The 18633-nt window shown below is 39.5% G+C and overlaps 1 protein-coding gene across 1 annotated transcript in view; it reads right to left on the bottom strand.

Moving 5' to 3' along the window:
- The window catches only part of LOC120515935 (microtubule-actin cross-linking factor 1-like), a 174758-nt gene extending 164035 nt beyond the window's left edge, over nucleotides 1-10723 (bottom strand). Inside the window, exons 1-2 of the mRNA XM_039737323.1 lie at nucleotides 8131-10723; nucleotides 5885-6055 (exon numbers count right to left, since the gene is read on the bottom strand). Coding sequence (XP_039593257.1) covers nucleotides 5885-6001 — 117 coding nt within the window. The 5' untranslated portion in view covers nucleotides 6002-6055; nucleotides 8131-10723. The remainder of the gene's footprint in view (nucleotides 1-5884; nucleotides 6056-8130) is intronic.
- Between the last annotated feature and the right edge of the window lie 7910 nt (nucleotides 10724-18633).

Below are 18633 nucleotides of genomic sequence, written 5' to 3'. Positions count from 1 at the left end.
AAAAAAAGTAACTTGAGCCACCTGAACATCAAAGGCTACTCTGCAGAAACACAGATCAGTTTACCATAGGACTGCATTACCGAGTGGGCTTACCGTAGGGCACGGGTGTCAAACTCCAGGCCTGGAGGGCCGCAGCGACTGCAGGTTTTCTTTCTCACCCTTTTCCTAATCAGTGACCAGTTTTCACTGCTAATTAACTTCTTTTCCCTCTGTTTTTAAGGATTAAGTCTTCTAAATTGATTCTTTTCTTTATTAAATGACAGCCAAATAGAAATAAGACATGAAACGAGCCAACAGATGACCAGCTAAATTGGGGCTTCAAACTCCAACCAGTTCCTTAATGAGAAGCTGATTCTTGCTGTTAATTAAACCCGTTATTCAATTCCATGGCTTGTTGCTGCTCTCTTTTTGTCACAGCAGACATTTCCGAAACTGTTGATATTCCGTTTTTTTTTTTTTTAAGAACTCCTAAAATGTTTTGGTAACCTGAGGGATCAACCTTACTGAGACCTTCATCTTTATTTTCAGATTTTGTTTGATGGGTACAACTTAAGTGAGCTGGTCAGGTCCTACTTGTTTTATGTCTCATTACTGTGTGGCTGCTAATTAAGGAAAAAACAACTAAGGGGCCGGAGTCAAGCTAATTAAAGCTAAGGCTAAAGAAGTTCATTAGCATCAAACACTGGTCACTAATTAAGAGTTCGACAATCCTGCCGTAGGGCTTCAGGACAGACCAGAAAAGTGTCTGCCTCAAATGAGGAAGCCACATCTCAAGCACATGGACACATTTCCTGTTTTTTCTCAAACCCTGGTTATTTCTGCATCACTGGGAAATACCAGTACACTTTGTAATATATGAAGTCAAATTGTCCCGAGGTTAAAAGTGTTCTTGTATAAAACCACACTAATAATACATAAATAACAATAATAATAAAGCACTGTAGTATAAAGAACTGAGAGGAAAGAAGTAAGTATGGCCAGCTTGAGTACACTACAATTCTTCACTCTTTTTCCTGCACCCGTAACTGGAAGATCATAATTAAAGAGGCCTGGTTAGTCCTTTGTAGGTTTTGTATCATTGCATTTTTCTCATTCATAAAAAAATAATTGATCACCAAAGAATGAAATGGTGGTGCAATAGATTATGGTGGTGCAGTTCTTCTTTGGACAGAGCCATCCATTTTCGCCTCTTCCTCTCACAGTTGCTTGTCAGATTGACCACTCTTACAACCAAAGTGTTTTGTTAGGAAAATAATGTAATGGTGGTCACTACCACACTGGTTAATTTATTAGACTAATAGTGTTGGAGCTTTGGTTTCCTGACATGTGTTTTAATTGATCGTTACTATCACTCAACACATTGCCCACCAAACAAAGTTATCAATCATTAGCATTACAGCTATAAACCTCACTCACACGGCCCGAGTTGGTGCAAGAAAGTCCAAACTACCACACTGCTATGGCCAGCACATTAATGCCAGACAACTGAATAGGTTGATAAGAACTATGGTATATTATCTGTAGACCCTTATTTTGTATTCTTATAATCGTTTATGATTTTTTTTTCTCTTCATCTACATGTTTATGCCTGTTTTAAAAGTTAAAGACAGACACACAGTTAAACAGACACCTTTTTATTTTATTAAGGTGGAAAAGCTGATTTCTGTCTTTCCAGCAGTTACTCTCAGTTGGACAAATTCACCATTAACGTTTGCAGTGCACCATCTGTTGGAATGTATTCTGTAATGCATGAAATAATAAAATGTGTTGCATTTTTCATTTCAACAAAGGTTTGTCACAAACATTAGCACTGCTTTCACAAGCACCATACCAAATAACATATAATATAGACAACCGGACAGGCACAAACACCGACACCTGTCCTTTTATTAAGGTGGACAAGCATAGGTTCGGTCTTTTTAAAATACAGTTAACCAAGCTGTTAATATACACTCACCTAAAGGATTATTAGGAACACCTGTTCAATTTCTCATTAATGTAATTATCTAATCAACCAATCACATGGCAGTTGCTTCAATGCATTTAGGGCTGTGGTCCTGGTCAAGACAATCTCCTGAACTCCAAACTGAATGTCAGAATGGGAAAGAAAGGTGATTTAAGCAATTTTGAGCGTGGCATGGTTGTTGGTGCCAGACCGGCCAGTCTGAGTATTTCACAATCTGCTCAGTTACTGGGATTTTCACGCACAACCATTTCTAGGGTTTACAAAGAATGGGCTGAAAAGGGAAAAACATCCAGTATGCAGCAGTCCTGTGGGCGAAAATGCCTTGTTGATGCTAGAGGTCAGAGGAGAATGGGCCGACTGATTCAAGCTGATAGAAGAGCAACTTTGACTGAAATAACCACTCGTTACAACCGAGGTATGCAGCAAAGCATTTGTGAAGCCACAACATGCACAACCTTGAGGCGGATGGGCTACAACAGCAGAAGACCCCACCGGGTACCACTCATCTCCAATACAAATAGGAAAAAGAGGCTACAATTTGCACGAGCTCACCAAAATTGGACAGTTGAAGACTGGAAAAATGTTGCCTGGTTTGATGAGTCTCGATTTCTGTTGAGACATTCAAATGGTAGAGTCAGAATTTGGCGTAAACAGAATGAGAACATGGATCCATCATGCCTTGTTACCACTGTGCAGGCTGGTGGTGTGGTGTAATGGTGTGGGGGATGTTTTCTTGGCACACTTTAGGCCCCTTAGTGCCAATTGGACATCGTTTAAATGCCACGGGCTACCTGAGCATTGTTTCTGACCATGTCCATCCCTTCATGACCACCATGTTCCCATCCTCTAATGGCTACTTCCAGCAGGATAATGCACCATGTCACAAAGCTCGAATCATTTCAAATTGGTTTCTTGAACATGACAATGAGTTCACTGTACTAAAATGGCCCCCACAGTCACCAGATCTCAACCCAATAGAGCATCTCTGGGATGTGGTGGAACGGGAGCTTCGTGCCCTGGATGTGCATCCCACAAATCTCCATCAACTGCAAGATGCTATCCTATCAATATGGGCCAACATTTCTAAAGAATGCTTTCAGCACCTTGTTGAATCAATGCCACGTAGAATTAAGGCAGTTCTGAAGGCGAAAGGGGGTCAAACACCGTATTAGTATGGTGGTCCTAATAATCCTTTAGGTGAGTGTATATTCTGCTGCAGTGATAGGCAACTTATTACTTACTGTTCCAACAATAGTGTTGAACTTAATCTAAAATTTAAGGGAGTCAGAAAACACACAGAAACATTTTAAACATACAGATAAACCTACTACTATAACTCACTGTATTAATGTCACATGACTGTTCAACTTTTTCTTAAGCAGTTTTCATTTTTGAAAAATGAATTAGTAAAAGTAAATGCTGACCAGTAGTTAATTTGATTTCCAACCACTACACAGAGAGTGTGATTGGCCTGGAATTCCTATCCAGTCTTCCAGAGCTGTAATTCAATAACACTAACCTCTTCTAGACCGTGGTGCAATATGCTTTCATACATCTCCAACCCGAAAACATTCAGCTCTTTCTGTGTTCCTTCATATATCATGTTCTATAGTCCTACCACTAGTTTAGTATCCCTACTCTGGACTTTCTTTTGTGCCGTTATATCCTTGGCAGAATAAAACAAGTGCAAATGTTCATTGAGCAGCTGCAGACACACTAACTTGAGTGTATGTGGTGCATGTCATTTTATCATACATTACATAAAGGAAGACAAACTAACACAGCTAAAGTGGCAGCAGTTGGGTCATTCAGTGCTTCACATTGTGCATCTGTGCCAATATCTGCATCACATTCTGAACTTTGCCAATTATGCAGAATGTCAGCCTCAATTATAGATGGCTAATGCAACTCATTAGCATCTCTAGAGCAGCATTACATTCATTTACAAGCTTCCTAAGTAATGACTAACTTTTTATTATACTGGCATTACTGTGAAAAAGGAGAATGTGGCCCCAATTCATTGGCAAACAGTCTGAAAAATACAAGTTTATCTTTCTGCAGACAGTAGCAGTGTCTCCTGGGATTGAATTTTTGAGGTTTTTTTTTTATTATGGATTGTGTTGCTCTGCAATCTTACACTCTTGTTTCTGACATTTTTCTTGTCTGTCAAACCAAAAGGCTATTGGCTAATTCTGAAAGTTAAAGAAACATATTACTTGCTCTGAGTGTAGCACATTGGAAATGTATTGAAAAAATACACAAAAGCATTATCTACATTCATTATGTACCACATGACACAGACATGAACAATACGAATACAACGGAAATTGCCTACCAATTTGTAACGTTATGTTTTACACAACCGTGTCAGAAAGAGAAATCACTATCTCTAGTGTAAAACTATGGAAAGGAGCTTCAGAGGTCCTCTGCTGAGATGGGAGAACCTGTCAGAAGGGCAAGCATCTCAGCAGCACTTCATCAATTAGGGATTCTAGTGGACAGAAGCAACTCTTGAGTAAAAAGCATAGGAGGACATTTTAAAGACTCTCGAGACCATGAGGGAAAGATTCTCTGACCTGAGACAAAAAATTGAACTCTTTGAGCAGAACTCCAAGCACCACATCTAGGAAAGACCAGGCACGGCTCATTCATTGCATGCCTAATACCCTACCTACAGTGAAGCATGGTGGTGGCAGCATCATGATATGAGAGTGCTGCTCTGCAGCAGAGACATACTGGTCAGCAGTGAGGGAAGGATGAAGGCCACAGAATACAGGTAAGTCCTTCAAGAAATCCTGCTTCTGAGTGCACAAAACCTCAGACTGGGGCGACAGTTTACCCTTCAACATGAAACATACAATAAAGACAATACTGGAGTGGCTTCAGGACAAGTCTCCGAGTGTGCTTGAGTGGCCCAGTCAAAGCCAAGACCTGCATATTTCAGTTTACAGATGCTTTCTAACCAATCTAACGAAGCTTGAGTGAATCTGCCAGGATGAATGAGATAAACTGCCCAAATCCAGCTGTGATAAGCTTGTAGAGATTTACCCAAGAAGAGTCGAAGCTAGAATTATCACCAAAGGGTTTTCTCCAAAGTGCTGAATTAGGGATCTGAACACATATATGAAAGAGAGATTTCAGTTTTTCATTTTTTTTTAATAAATTTGTAACCTTTTATGCCATTATGGGTTATTTAGTGTAGAGTGATAAGCAAAAACGACAACTGTATCATCCATCCATCCATTATCCAACCCGCTGAATCCGAACACTGGGTCACGGGGGGTCTGCTGGAGCCAATCCCAGCCAACTCAGGGCACAAGGCAGGAACCAATCCCGGGCAGGGTGCCAACCCACCGCAGACAACTGTATCAATTTAAAGCAAAATCTATAACACAGTAATGTGTGCAGAAAGTGAAGATGTTTGAAAACTTTCTGAATCACCTGTATAAAATAAACGCTGTGACGGTCAAACTTTTAAAATCACACTTTTATGAAGGGAGATCACATCCAGGACACATTTTACTTTCATCAAATATTTAAGCATGATAAACACAATGTGTTTGCCCTGCCTTTGTGCCAATCCAGTCCGAGTCTCGATAGTGAATTGTAACTGCTGCCAGAAACAGCCGGTCAAGTACAGTGTATCTCATCTCTTACGGCATTAAAATGCACTCAATCACTCAATTATACTTGAACCAAAAAAAAAATAAGATAAGATGATGGAGTGCATTCATTCTTTAATTTAAACAATGAAAAGACTTTGAACTTTCCAATTTCTTTTATAAAAAGAGTACACAGAAAGAGACCAGGCTGAACTTTAATGAAGCAATCTGTAGATGCAAGATGGCGGAACTGAGCAGTGTGCCATCACACCCTTTAGTTCTTTAACAAAACGTTTTGGTTTATTTATTTTTTTACCTGACGTTTTTCCTGGCTTACTGTTTCTGCACCCCCTTTGGCCTTCTGCAAAATCCTTTTGCTCTTTTTCTCAGCTGTGGCCTCCTGCAATGCAGAGTTGACACTGACTGCTTCCATTTTTGTCTCTGTGATGGGGGGCTTATTGACTTTTTCCAATTTCTTCTTCTTTTTCTACAATGTCAAAAAAAAAATTACATTTCATTGCTTTCTATGAAAACAATAACACTTGCACACACAACTACACAAGAAATAACAGTTATTCAGACTTTATTTTATTTTCATGGTTTTTATTATCTATGCTTACAAAAGAGAACATGAAATTTGCCTTCTCATTTGCATCTAATAACAGACAAAAAATGAAATGAAACAAACAAATGTAAATAAGACAAGTCAAAACAGAAATTCAGTAGCATTTACATCATACAGTATAAAAAGAGATTCTTTGCTAGCTACTTCTAGCAGTTGGATAGTGCATTTTTACCTCTAATGGTTACATGAAACATCCACACTTATTTTTTTTTATCATCTCTGAAATTCTTTATTAGAGAGACATGAAGCACTGTGAATAAAGGGATTTCTAGAGTGATGCATGTGTGCTTCTAAAGCAACTAACCTCCCTGATTTCCTGAAGTTAGGTTCTGTATGTAATGAGTGACTGTGATCAGTTGAGAGGATTTCCTGTTTCATCAGCATAGCCCTCAGACACACACATACCAAATAATCTACATGAGCCCCAATAACTTTAGCAACATGTTTGGTAATCTGCCGGAGCTTTTTTAAAATGTTGGTTTGTCAGAATACTAAAGCAGGCAACAAAGCCAAAAGTAATAATGGATTGAATCACAGCCGAGGTGATACTAAGGACCCTAGTGGAGGCATAGACAAAAAAAACTCCATGGGGTCCTCCAACTCACCCTTCCCTGTGTTCCGAAAAGATCAAATTTATCATTATACTGTATTCGTTAAATTATTAGCATCAACAGGGGGAATTTAATTACTACAAATACTTTAACTTTGTGAAAAACGTCAAAAAAACAATGCAATAAATACAACATAGCAATAATAACAGAATAAAGTCCATTTTTAATCTAAAAAAAAAAAAATAAACAAAAGTGTTGCGCATCTGTTCTGGGTCCAGACTGGTGAACTTGGTGCCTTGGGACTAAATTTTGACTTCACTATTACCCACATACCCTGTGGCTGAATTGGTGTTGCCGATTTTGGCCATGCACTGACTAAAGTGGGACCTGGAGAAACGGAGATTGAATCAAAAATGATTCTCCAATACTCACCACTGTCCCACTTCTTTTTCTCCTTCCTCCTGCGTTTGTTTTTTCCACTTTTTACTCCCCGACACGTAAATTCTCTTCATGAATTAAGAAAATTGCAGTGCTTACCTTGCAACGTTACTAAAAAATTAACATCAGTCACAAACACTCTCTCCCTTTAAATCTGGTAAACTACGTGCCATTGTATTGTGCCAATTCTATGTCTCAATATTGGGGTTAATCGTTGCAATGAGTACCTATGTAAACGGGCGCCCTCAGTGGCCACCTGTCAATTCGATCACCGAGGCAATTTCCTGCCTTGCCTGTCTTGTCGCTACGCCTCTGCATCACTGTGCGGTAAACCCAGTGACAGATTTAGGTATGGGCGACACCAAAAATTCGGAACAGTGTTCACTGCATTAACACTGGTATTATAGTGTCGAATTTCAAATGCCGTGTTATTTCTGGGACCTTTCTTCCACTACACCGTATCCCACAAGTTATCTGTATGTATGAATGCTATAATCTGCATTAAAGCCTGGTTTATACTGCGCGCAAAGACCGCGCGATGAAAATGACGTTGAGTTTTGAAGACACGCCCCCGCGCACGATATTTTGCTTTATAGGTTGCAAAATGAAAACGGAGCCGCACCACCCAACGGCAGCATCGCTCCTGCTTCTAAAAATTTCTGGGGAGTCAGGAATACGCGATGGGATGGGAAGGGGGTAAAACTGACTTCAGGTCTGCACACCGTAAACCCGAGGTAAGGGGGAACGGGAGATTCTATCAAGTAGGGCACCTCTAACTTTATTATACAGTTCTAATGCCATTCGTAAGTTCAGTTACACTATGAAATGCTACCAAATAAATCACAATTCATTTATAATGCCGTGAATATGACGTTTCACAGATACGTTGTATTATTTGTGTAGTTTATAAGAAATCGCATGATAATATGAAACCAGTTAGCACATTACTGTAACAAGGCTTCTCTTCTAAGATGGATGGAATCCTTTTTGGGAACAAAAAGAACTGAATGGAGGCAGATTTCTGTTCCAAATCCAAGCTGTATTCTCTGCAGCTGCTAGCACATGGTCAGGAAAAAACAATAACAATCTTACTTCCTCTCACATATCCTCCCAGATCTTGAATGCTTAACTTTATAAACACTACTTTCTAACACATTACAACTTAACAGGGTAATGGATATTGCAAATCTAAACACTGTATAGGTATATCCCTATTCCCATTCTAATATAATGAACATTTACTTCTCCAATTTAATGCTTAAGTGACAACATAACTTTACATTACTCCCTCCCTCAGAAAAGAAACATCCACGTTTCTAGCCTTGTAAATCTACAACTTAGAAAACACATCAACAAGTTAACAATGTAATATTTTAACCCATTACAAAGTCTTTAAAACGTTTTGGTAGGATAGGTCGATGAAGTCGTGCTGAGTTGGCTCATGTGGAACATCTTCAACAGGAGAAAGTGCTTCTTGATTTGTCCCAGATTCCAGCTGAACAGCAGGATTAGTTTTTGTGTCGTGTCCAAACCGAGTCAAGTTCTCTTTACCCAAGTGAACCTCAGCTTCCTGTTGCATCTGAGTAGCTGGTACAAAGGGGAGCGAGCCAGATAGTGCAGTCAGTTTAGGTAACTTTCCATGTGGAGGTCCTGGAATGAGTGGCATAGTGGGAAGTGGAGAAGTATATCTCTTCAGACGATTATAATGGACAACTTGTAACTTGGTAGGTTCAAAACGGCACCTTATACGATAAGTTACACCCAAGGCATCCCTAGAAGAACCCATACGCTCCACAGTTTCAAATGGTCCTTTTCAGTGAGGGGACAGTTTATGATGTGTATTGTTAACATTACTGCTATATGGCTTGTGCGCAGCATGTGGGGCTGCTATTGTCGAAGCTAATGTGTGCCCCTCAACACTAACTACTGATCGTTTCCCGAGCTCTGGGAATGAGAAGTAGGGGAAGATGATCTTTGTATGGGAGAAAACAAATGAACAGAACGTGACTGGGGTCTTGTAGGACTAACTTCACTATGTCTTCTCATTATTGGGCTAGGACTGCGGTGCCTGTACTCACCACAGCTTGATCATTTAGCATAGTATCACTCTTCAGGCCACTGTTTACTATCTGGTTAAACAGAATGAGAATAGGGACTAATTGAAAATTCCTCATCATCATAATCTGTGTATAATTGTGAAGCGACAGTGTGGAAACATTGTGGACTCCTAGAATAATGCAGAAGCTGTCTATCAGGTGAATGATGGAATGGATGTTGATGAGAGTCATCCAGAGTTGAAACAGAATGGTCTCTCTTGTAACGGGTGGGTTTCAAGTAGGGAGGATGATGTCCTTCAGAAGTAAATCCTAACTGTCTAGCAAGCAGGTGATTGGATTCCTGTAGCTGGTTTAGATGTGTTTGTAAAGAGTCCACCTTCAATGTTAGATTTTCCATAGCACGCCACAGATGGTGATCACTGTTTTTTGAGGTATTCACCATAGAACCAGATGGCTCAGCAGTGGTAGTAGTACTAGGGGAGGAATACACTGGCTGAGATGCAGAGGTAGAGGTCATATTTAGTAATTCTCTGGCTCTCTCACAACGATTAGCCACTGTAAGGGCCTCTTCAATATTTTTTGCACCCATTTCATGAATTTTAGATTGCAACATGGGGTCTAAACCAGCAACAAAGCGACGAAATTTCTCACTATTTTGTGCATTAGTATCATAATCTGGAAATGTCTCAAGAACATGACACATTATTTCAGCTCCATAAACTTCTAAACTTTCATTAGGTTTTCATGGACGAGCATTAATGTAGGTCTGAAAGAAAGGCAGGAATTGTTTAAACCCAAAAACTTCCTTCAGCTTAGATGAAACTGCAGTGTAATCTTGTTGTAAAGCTGTGGGGAGATTATCTCAATACAAAAATGCTGTTTCTGATAAACGTGTGGGAAGTAGAGCTGCTAACACTGGTTGTAACTCAGAAGCAGCCACAGGGTGCAGTGCTGCAACAGCCACTTCAAACTGTCGAGCCCAATTTGCAAAAGATTCAGACCCATCACCTTTAAAAATAGGGGGCAATGCAATAGAGAACAAATGGGAACTGTGTGGTCGCTGAGCCTCTGTCATTCTCCAAAAGTCACTTAAAATATCCCCTGAGTTTGCTGAATCAGCTCTTACGGACATCTTAATGAGCACAAGGTGTCTTAAAAAGCGCTTCACAAAGGGGAAAAAAAACTTAAACTTGAAAGTCCATACGTGCCAGGTAACAGAACAGAAAAAAAATATATTGCCTCTTACCAGTGTTCACAAATAACAGGACAGCGTAGGAATGAAATCTGTAAGAGACGTTAGTTGTCAGAAAAACCCGTCCTCGGTGCAAATCATCCACCAGGAAGAAAAAAAAAGAATTGCCACACCTCTGGTCACCAAGTGTAAGAAGGTTTCTCTTCTGAGATGGATGTTATCCTTTTTGGGAACAAAAAGAACTGGATGGAGGCAGACTTCTGTTCCAAATACAAGCGGTATTCTCTGCAGCTGCTAGCACATGGTCAGACCAAAACAAAACAATAACAACCTTACTTCCTCTCACATATCCTCCCAGATCTTGAATGCTTAACTTTATAAACACTACTTTCTTACACATTACTGTACAACTTAACAGGGAGATGAACATTGCAAATCTAAACGTAGGTATATTCCTATTCCCATTCTAATATAATTAACATCCATTATCCAACCCGCTATATCCTAACTACAGGGTCACGGGTATCTGCTGGAGCCAATCCCAGCCAACACAGGGCGCAAGGCAGGAAACAAATCCCGGGCAGGGCGCCAGCCCACTGCAGTATAATTAACATTTACTTCTCTAATTTAAAGCTTAAGTGACAACATAACTTTACATTACCAAGGTGACTCTTGGTTGACGATTTAGTATTGATGCTGGGGAGTGCCAAATAAACACAATTGGATAACAAAAACGTCTAAGCCATCAGGTGTCCTGGTTAGGAAAATAAGGAAAAAAGAGGAGGGACGCGAAAAAGATAAAGGTATGCAGCTGTGTGTCATCTCTTTATAAGTATAATATTGAACATGTAATGAAACAGCCAATGGCAGGCCATTGTAACATTTAATCCATTTTCCTTGATGTCAGCACTTACAACGCTGATATCGCGAGTTTTACATTTGATATCAAGCTTTAAAAATCTGACATCAAGCTTTTGAAATTTGATTTCAACATCCAAAACGCGATATCAAATTTTAAAACCTTGATATCAAATTTTAAAAACTTGATGTCAAATTTTAAAAGCGTGATATCAAGTTTCAGAAGCTCAGTATTAAATGTAAAAGCTTGATATCCAACATTACAATGTTGATATCCATTTTTAAAAACTTGATATCAAATTTCCAAAGCAAGATGTCAGATTTTAAACATTTGTTATCAAGTTTCAAAAGATCGATATCAAATTTTAAAACCTAGATACCAAATTTCAAAAGCTTAGTATCACATTTTATAAGCCTGATATCAAATTTCATAAATGTGATATCAAAATGAGTTTAAAATGCATATATATTAACATTTAAGCTATCATACCAAATTTCAAAAGTGTGATATCAAAATTTAAAAACTTGATATCAAATGTCAAAAATGCAATATCAAATATTAAAAACTTGATATCAGATATCAAAAGCTTGATCATTTTTTTTAATTTTTATTTTTTTTTTATTTTTTTACCGTGTCCTGTTCGGCTGTGAAGCAATCAGAATTGATGTCTGAATGCTGGCGACTAGCCTTACAGTTTTTCTCTCAGGTGGAGCGTTACAGCTTCTGCTGACGTCACGCCTGATACCAAAACTTTATTAAAAATATTTTCAGATGTTTTAAGATTCGAACCGGACACGGAGACAAAAGTGAAAGAAAAAGAAGAGAGAGAAGGAAGAGATGGAGGTAAAGGGGGAGGGGGGGTTTCGTATAGAATAAACAATAAATGAACCAGAATCCGCTTCTAGACCTGCAGAAAGAGAGGGGGGGAAAAAACAAACAAACCACAAGACAAAAACATTGCTGCATCAGCTACATGAAGGTATATAAAAGTAAAAATGTTTGCTGACAATCATACAGTAATTATTACTAAGGCATTTAGGGCCACCACAACCTTAGATCATGTGCTGAAGATGTCCAAGTCATACTTATGAAATCACCATGTGAGCACCTGTGTGCGTACGCACGCTTGTATGTGTAAGGTTTCTCTATAGGAGCATCCAATAGTGAGTGTGAAGGGCCACAGACCTGCCCCCAAAAACGTGCGGAAGATGGAGGGAGTTCCAAGCCCAGAGATCCAGAGGTCACCCCAGAGCGCGGAGACCCCAGGGAGGCCGTCACCAGAGAAGCCCCAACCCCCACTCGAGAGGCGCAGAGGATCACACAACCAGCAGCCGGCAGAGTCCCAGGAGATATCAACGGCAAGCCCTCAGGCCCGCCCGCAGCCGCTCACCCCCGAGTCGGCTGGGCCCGGAACCCAGCAGCCCGGGACCCAAGGGCGACCCACCCCGCCGAGGACCCAACAGAGCCTAGGGAACCAGATCCCACCAGGCAGCCACCGGGAGCGACCAGACAGATGCTTAAGGCAGGGGGAGGGTAGGCAAAGATGTTGTAGTATTGCCAGATGTCCCAGGAGAGGGGAGGAGTCCAAAACCCCACCTGACATATACAGTCACACACAAACACAGTCATACACTCCCTCCCTCATGCTCTCACATACACATACAACCCAAGACTTACAAGGATGTACGCCAGACACCCATTCACACTCCCCACACACACCCTACCTAACTCTGGTCCTGGTGCTGCCATACCTGAGGTACAACCATTCCCGGACGCCAGAGCTAGCCCCGTTCCGCAGGGGTAATAGTGAGCAGGCACCCCCGTCCAACGCAGAGCAAAGCAACCCACCACTCCAGACCACAGGCAGACGGCCAGCTCCCACTCCTAGCCTCCAGCCCCGGGCAGCTAACTGAGAACAGAGGTGTAATAAGACCTCTAGTCTCCTTACGCCTGCTCTAATGTAATGTTGGTGTGTGTTGATAAGAAAGCTTGATAATTTTAAAAGATGATATCAAATTTTATAAGCCTGATGTCAAATTTCTAAGTGCTGATATCAAATTTAAAACTCATATTAACATTTTGAAAGCAGATATCAAATTAAAGGAATTAAATGTTAAAACAGCTTGCCATAACTACACATTGGACAAAACAGTCTGTTTTCTGTCCAGCTAGCTTTCATAACATTGCGTATAATTTTACACAGTTTCATAGTAACAATGTGCGCAGCCAGGAGCAAAACGAATACAACCTAACTAGTACATTATTGATTTGGTTAACTTTCTTTGGGGTGACATCATAAAGCTTTTCTGTGATTTTTTTTGATTAGGTCCTTAGTTCATTCAGTAAAGGGATTTTCCAGATGTCAATATTATGCTGATATTTTCTATTTTGTGATATATTGATACTGATTTATCTTTTGGGGTGTCTTATGTCTTGAATTGGGTAAGGAGATTGTATGGTTCATTTGGTTCACATTCTGAAAGATTGGTTAATTGTACGTAATGACATGTATATTTAATTGTGCAACAAATGCAGATTACATTTTAATATGTAATTGATGACTTGATACATCAAAGAAGGCAAGAAAGGCCAGGGTTTAGATGGCAGATGTGCAATTTAGTTTGTGTGTTTCATGTTTGTGTAATAGTGTAACAGTCAGGTTCTCTTCTGTTGTGTGTTATTATTCTATTTATGTCATGTAAGATTTGTACATTATAGTTTTATTTGTTATATATTTTTATATTCCCCAACTGTTGACACCCCCTGCCTTTAATTTGGACACTGATTTATCACCTGATTACATTTTTGCTTTGGCTTGATTGAAAGCATGGTCCACCACCAGGCCACCCTACAAAACAAGGAGCATCTATCAGCTTTCCAGGACTTAAAAGCTCTGTCTATAACAAGCCAACTGACACACACCTTGTGCCTTCTCCACAGCTCCTTCGAACCCTGGCCTACTAAAAACTCTTGGCCTCTAATTAGATTCAGCCACCTCCTCAGTGATGAGGTTGACTTCAGTAATGAAGCACTCAGCATGAGGAATGTTTTCTTTGATCTTGTGGACAGGGCTGTCGATCAAGTCAGGACTAGACCTTGTAACATCCACTCCAAAGGAACCCCAGCAATGAAACCCATGTCCCACTGGTCTTCCCATTCCAGACTGGCCCTTCCATAGTAGCCTTTTTTCAAGGCCTCCCTGGATCTCCTTCTGTCGACTACCTAACCTGTGCAAACTTCTCGTCCACAGCTCACTTCACAGAGGAAAGCCACATTCCATACCAGGCACTTTGAGCTGTACAACACGAGCATCTGTATTACTTACAAGTATATCACCAACAATTCAATTTTATCTGGGCCCACTGGTGAATTCAGTTTTAAACAACGGGCCTCTTGCTAATCCAAAGATTTTATTTACCACATTTGTCCACATTTCTTGTAGGAAGAGTCTGGCCACATACATACATAAAACAGGGAGACGGCTAGCAAACTGTTTCAGGGAGCATGTTCAAGCCATCAAAATCAAAGACATTACAGGCCCTTTTGTAGAAGACGTTACATCATAGCCACACTGATTATTTTTGTGTGTTGTTTCACAGAGCTTCAAAAACATTTTTCATAGAAAAACAGAAGAAGCTAAACACATTCTCAGCTTTTTATTAGCCCCCTTTTCTCAGCTGTTCTCACCTTTTCCTCTTACATCTGCCCCTCTTATATATGAGACCTGCTGTTTCCTTTTCAGGTCACACCTGATGAAGGCTATACAACCAAAATGTTGTGTCTTTAACAATCTTTCATTTTCAGCTTTCTAAATAACCTCTAACCATTTTTTTCTTTGCGGATGCACACTGACACAGCTCTATATTCACTGCAAAGCAGTTTATGATATAATTGTCAACCCTTTAAATACATATTCAGTTGGCTAGTTGTACTCTGGTAGTGTTTCCAACTCCAGCAATGTTAAAGATAATGGAAATAAGGCTTTTGCATAAAAATGGGGTGCAGATGATTTAAATGCCTTTGGAAGACAGGAGTAGTGTTATCAGAAGATCAGAAAGATAGAGGTGAAGTGCTAACCTCTGTTCTGTCATTTTTTATCTATTTATCTATATTTTGAATTCATATTATTCTTTACAGAGCAGAGGAACACCTGAACCTATCCAAGACACATTAACTATAAGGCAGGCACTAAAATTAAATAGGTTGTCATTTCATCTCCAGGCACACTTCATGCGTTTACCTTTCAAGAATGGCTCACTCAGTTAAAAATAGAACAGCAACAGACTTTAGACAAATGTAAATGGGTACAGTAAACACCTGTCTACGTAGTCAAGATTGGGTGAAAGCTGGAATATACAAGAACCACATATTCAATAAGAGTCCTTCCTTTTTTAATTACCCGCCATTTATTGTGTGGGTTATGTAGAATAACTATCATCAAGAGACTATAAACTTTTTCCAAACAAATATCCAGCAGATGTGTTCTTAAAATATCCCATCAGTGTAGCTGGAGTGTTGCCAGTGGTTTTCATATATTCCCAGAGGAGTTGTTTTAATTTTAATTGAATTCTGTTTGGAATTTCACAGTGTTTGCGTAGGTTTCCACTCATGATTACAGTTTCCTCTCACAGTCCTAAGATACAGTCTGCTTTCAGAATGATCTGTTAAGTTTCTGCCAACAACGCAATTCTAGCACCTTATGTCTCTTGTTTACAGTCTAAATTCCAGCTTCCTTTATTCAAAAACTGAATAAGAGAAAGGATGGATGAACTCTTTGGAATTTCTGTCTTCTTTCTCTGCTGCCTACCAGGCTAAGGTTAAAAAAGCGCATTTTTAGCTGGCTATTCCTTTATGGGTTTATTATGTATGCATTTGTAGTTATTATTTGAATTGTTTCTTTCACCAGCCTTTTAGGCAACAGTTGTCTCAAAAGGGTGCAGATCTTTTAATCTGACTCCAATTTATTGTTAATATTTAAAGATTATTTTTACTGTAAATTTTGAATTGATTATAATTTTCTGTAATGTTTGAGTTGAGTACTAATTTATTATTGTTTCCAAACCTGTAGGTTATATACTCTTAGAAGGAAATATAACAATGGGTAATTTACTGTATATATAACCTTGGGGATTAAGCAGTGTTTACCTACCATATTCTTTATTATGAAACCTCAAGAGCTAAGCAGCTATCTTAACGTGTGTTACACAGAGGTGGGTAGTAACGAGTTACATTTACTCCGTTACATTTACTTGAGTAACTTTAAAAAAAAAATGTACTTCTAAGAGTAGTTTTACTGCACCATACGCTTTACTTTTACTTGAGTACATTTGTCACTACTCTTACTCCTCTACATTGGGCAACACTCGAATCGTTACTTTTTTTCCATTAGATACTCTATATTTTTGCCAGAGAGAAGCTGCCAGTGGATCTACTGCATGACTGTTTCACCACTCAGACGTAGCAATAATAATCACAAGACTCCGTTTCACAAATCAGACGTAGCAACAATAATCACAAGACTCCGTTTCACCAATCAGACGTAGCAACAATAATCACATCGCTCCGTTTCACAAATCAGATTAGCCATGCAGTCACATGACCACACACAAAGTGTGGCGGCATAGTGGCACAAATTCCTCACAGACAGCAGACAGGGAAAGAAAGAATACAAGTGGAACCTCGGTTTGAGAGCATAATTCGTTCCGGAAACATGCTTGCAATCCAAAGCACTCGTATATTAAAGCGAATTTCCCCATAAGAAATAATGGAAACTCAGATGATTCGTTCCACAACCAAAACTATTCATATAAAAATGATTAATACAAAATATAAAGTAAAAATACATAAAACAAATTAACCTGCACGTTACCTTTGAAAAGAATCACGGCTGGTGTGCGAGTTTCTAAACTCTTGTGGGATTTCACCCAATGGGACGACACGCGGAAGAGCACCCAGCGCTGTAGCAGTTCGCCGTAAAAAAAGCGAATCCCAAAAGATTGCAGTCAAGCTATAAGCACCTGCTGTTGATGGATGATACAAGGAACATTATAAATGAGCAGGTCACAGTATTACTTGGCCACTAACCTGGGCATGACCCTGCCTGACTGCTGTGTCTGTGTATAGGAGAGTGGCAGATCCCACTACAATAAATAACCGCGCTGTTCCTGTTTCAAGCTGAATAAAGATGGTGTAGCTAAAGTATTGAGACTCAGCTTTGTGTTTTGGGGTGCAAGACGGGGACTCACACGTCACAGCACAGACACAGGTCACAATGCTGTAGTAAACAGTATATGCTCGTACGGATGTTGACTATATGAGTGAAGCACGCCGACTAACGATTGCCCACAATAAAGCAGCGAGAGAGAGAAGAACCATCAGCACAGTTGTGATCACGTCACGCTCGGTAGAGAAAGCGTATACGGATTACTCGTATTGCAAGACCTCGCTTATTTATCAAGTCAAAATGTATTACAAATTTTAGCTCGTCTTGCAAAACACTCGCCAACCAAGTTACTCGCAATCCAAGGTTCCACTTGTACATGAAAAATGAGAGCCAACTCCTGCTGAAGCTTAACCATCACTTCTCTGATTGAAGAACAAGCACATTTTAACCCAACATGCACAGACACAGACAGTGAAGGTAAATAAAGTGAGACTTCTTGTACTGCACAAGCTCCCTTGTTCTAATGTTATTTTCTATCAGCTGTGCTATTTGGAGGGCGAGTGAATCTGCAGTATTATACTGTCAGTGTACAGGAGATCTCGTCACTGTAAGTAGTTTGCACTGTTCAGACATACGAGTTACCTACTGTAGGTATCGGCTTCAAAAGCTTTGTTGTGAAAAACTGAGATTTGGCACTTTGTGTTATTTGTGCATCTTTATTTTGTAAAGATGTTATTTATTTTTACTCATTTTTTATTATTTGGAAATAGCAGAATTTGCACATTATTTTATATTTTTGTCTGTCTTATTACAACATTTCTTAAAAAATAAATAATTTATTATGATCAAACAGTTACTCAGTACTTGAGTAGTCTTTTCGCCAAATACTTCTTTTACTTTTACTTGAGTCATTTTTTGGATGACTACTTTTTACTTCTACTTGTAAAATTTTTGCCTACTCTACCCACCTCTGGTGTTACATAAATGATATTTAGCATTCAACCTCAGAGGCTAGGTGCTGTTCCTTGGCATTTATTTCAGGATAAAAGCTTAGAGTCTAGGTAGCTTAGGGCCCTATGATTTCCACTGAATTAACACTTAAAAACTGATTTTAGATTTAAAAACGGAAATGTGCAGAATTTAGAGACTGGAGGGGTGAGTGTTACAAAACTTCCCAATA

This window comes from Polypterus senegalus, chromosome 15 (genome assembly GCF_016835505.1).
Source record: "Polypterus senegalus isolate Bchr_013 chromosome 15, ASM1683550v1, whole genome shotgun sequence".
In the NCBI taxonomy this organism is placed as follows: Eukaryota; Metazoa; Chordata; class Cladistia; order Polypteriformes; family Polypteridae; genus Polypterus; species Polypterus senegalus.
Note: the sequence above shows the minus strand (reverse complement) of the source record. Positions and strands in the feature narration are given on the sequence as shown.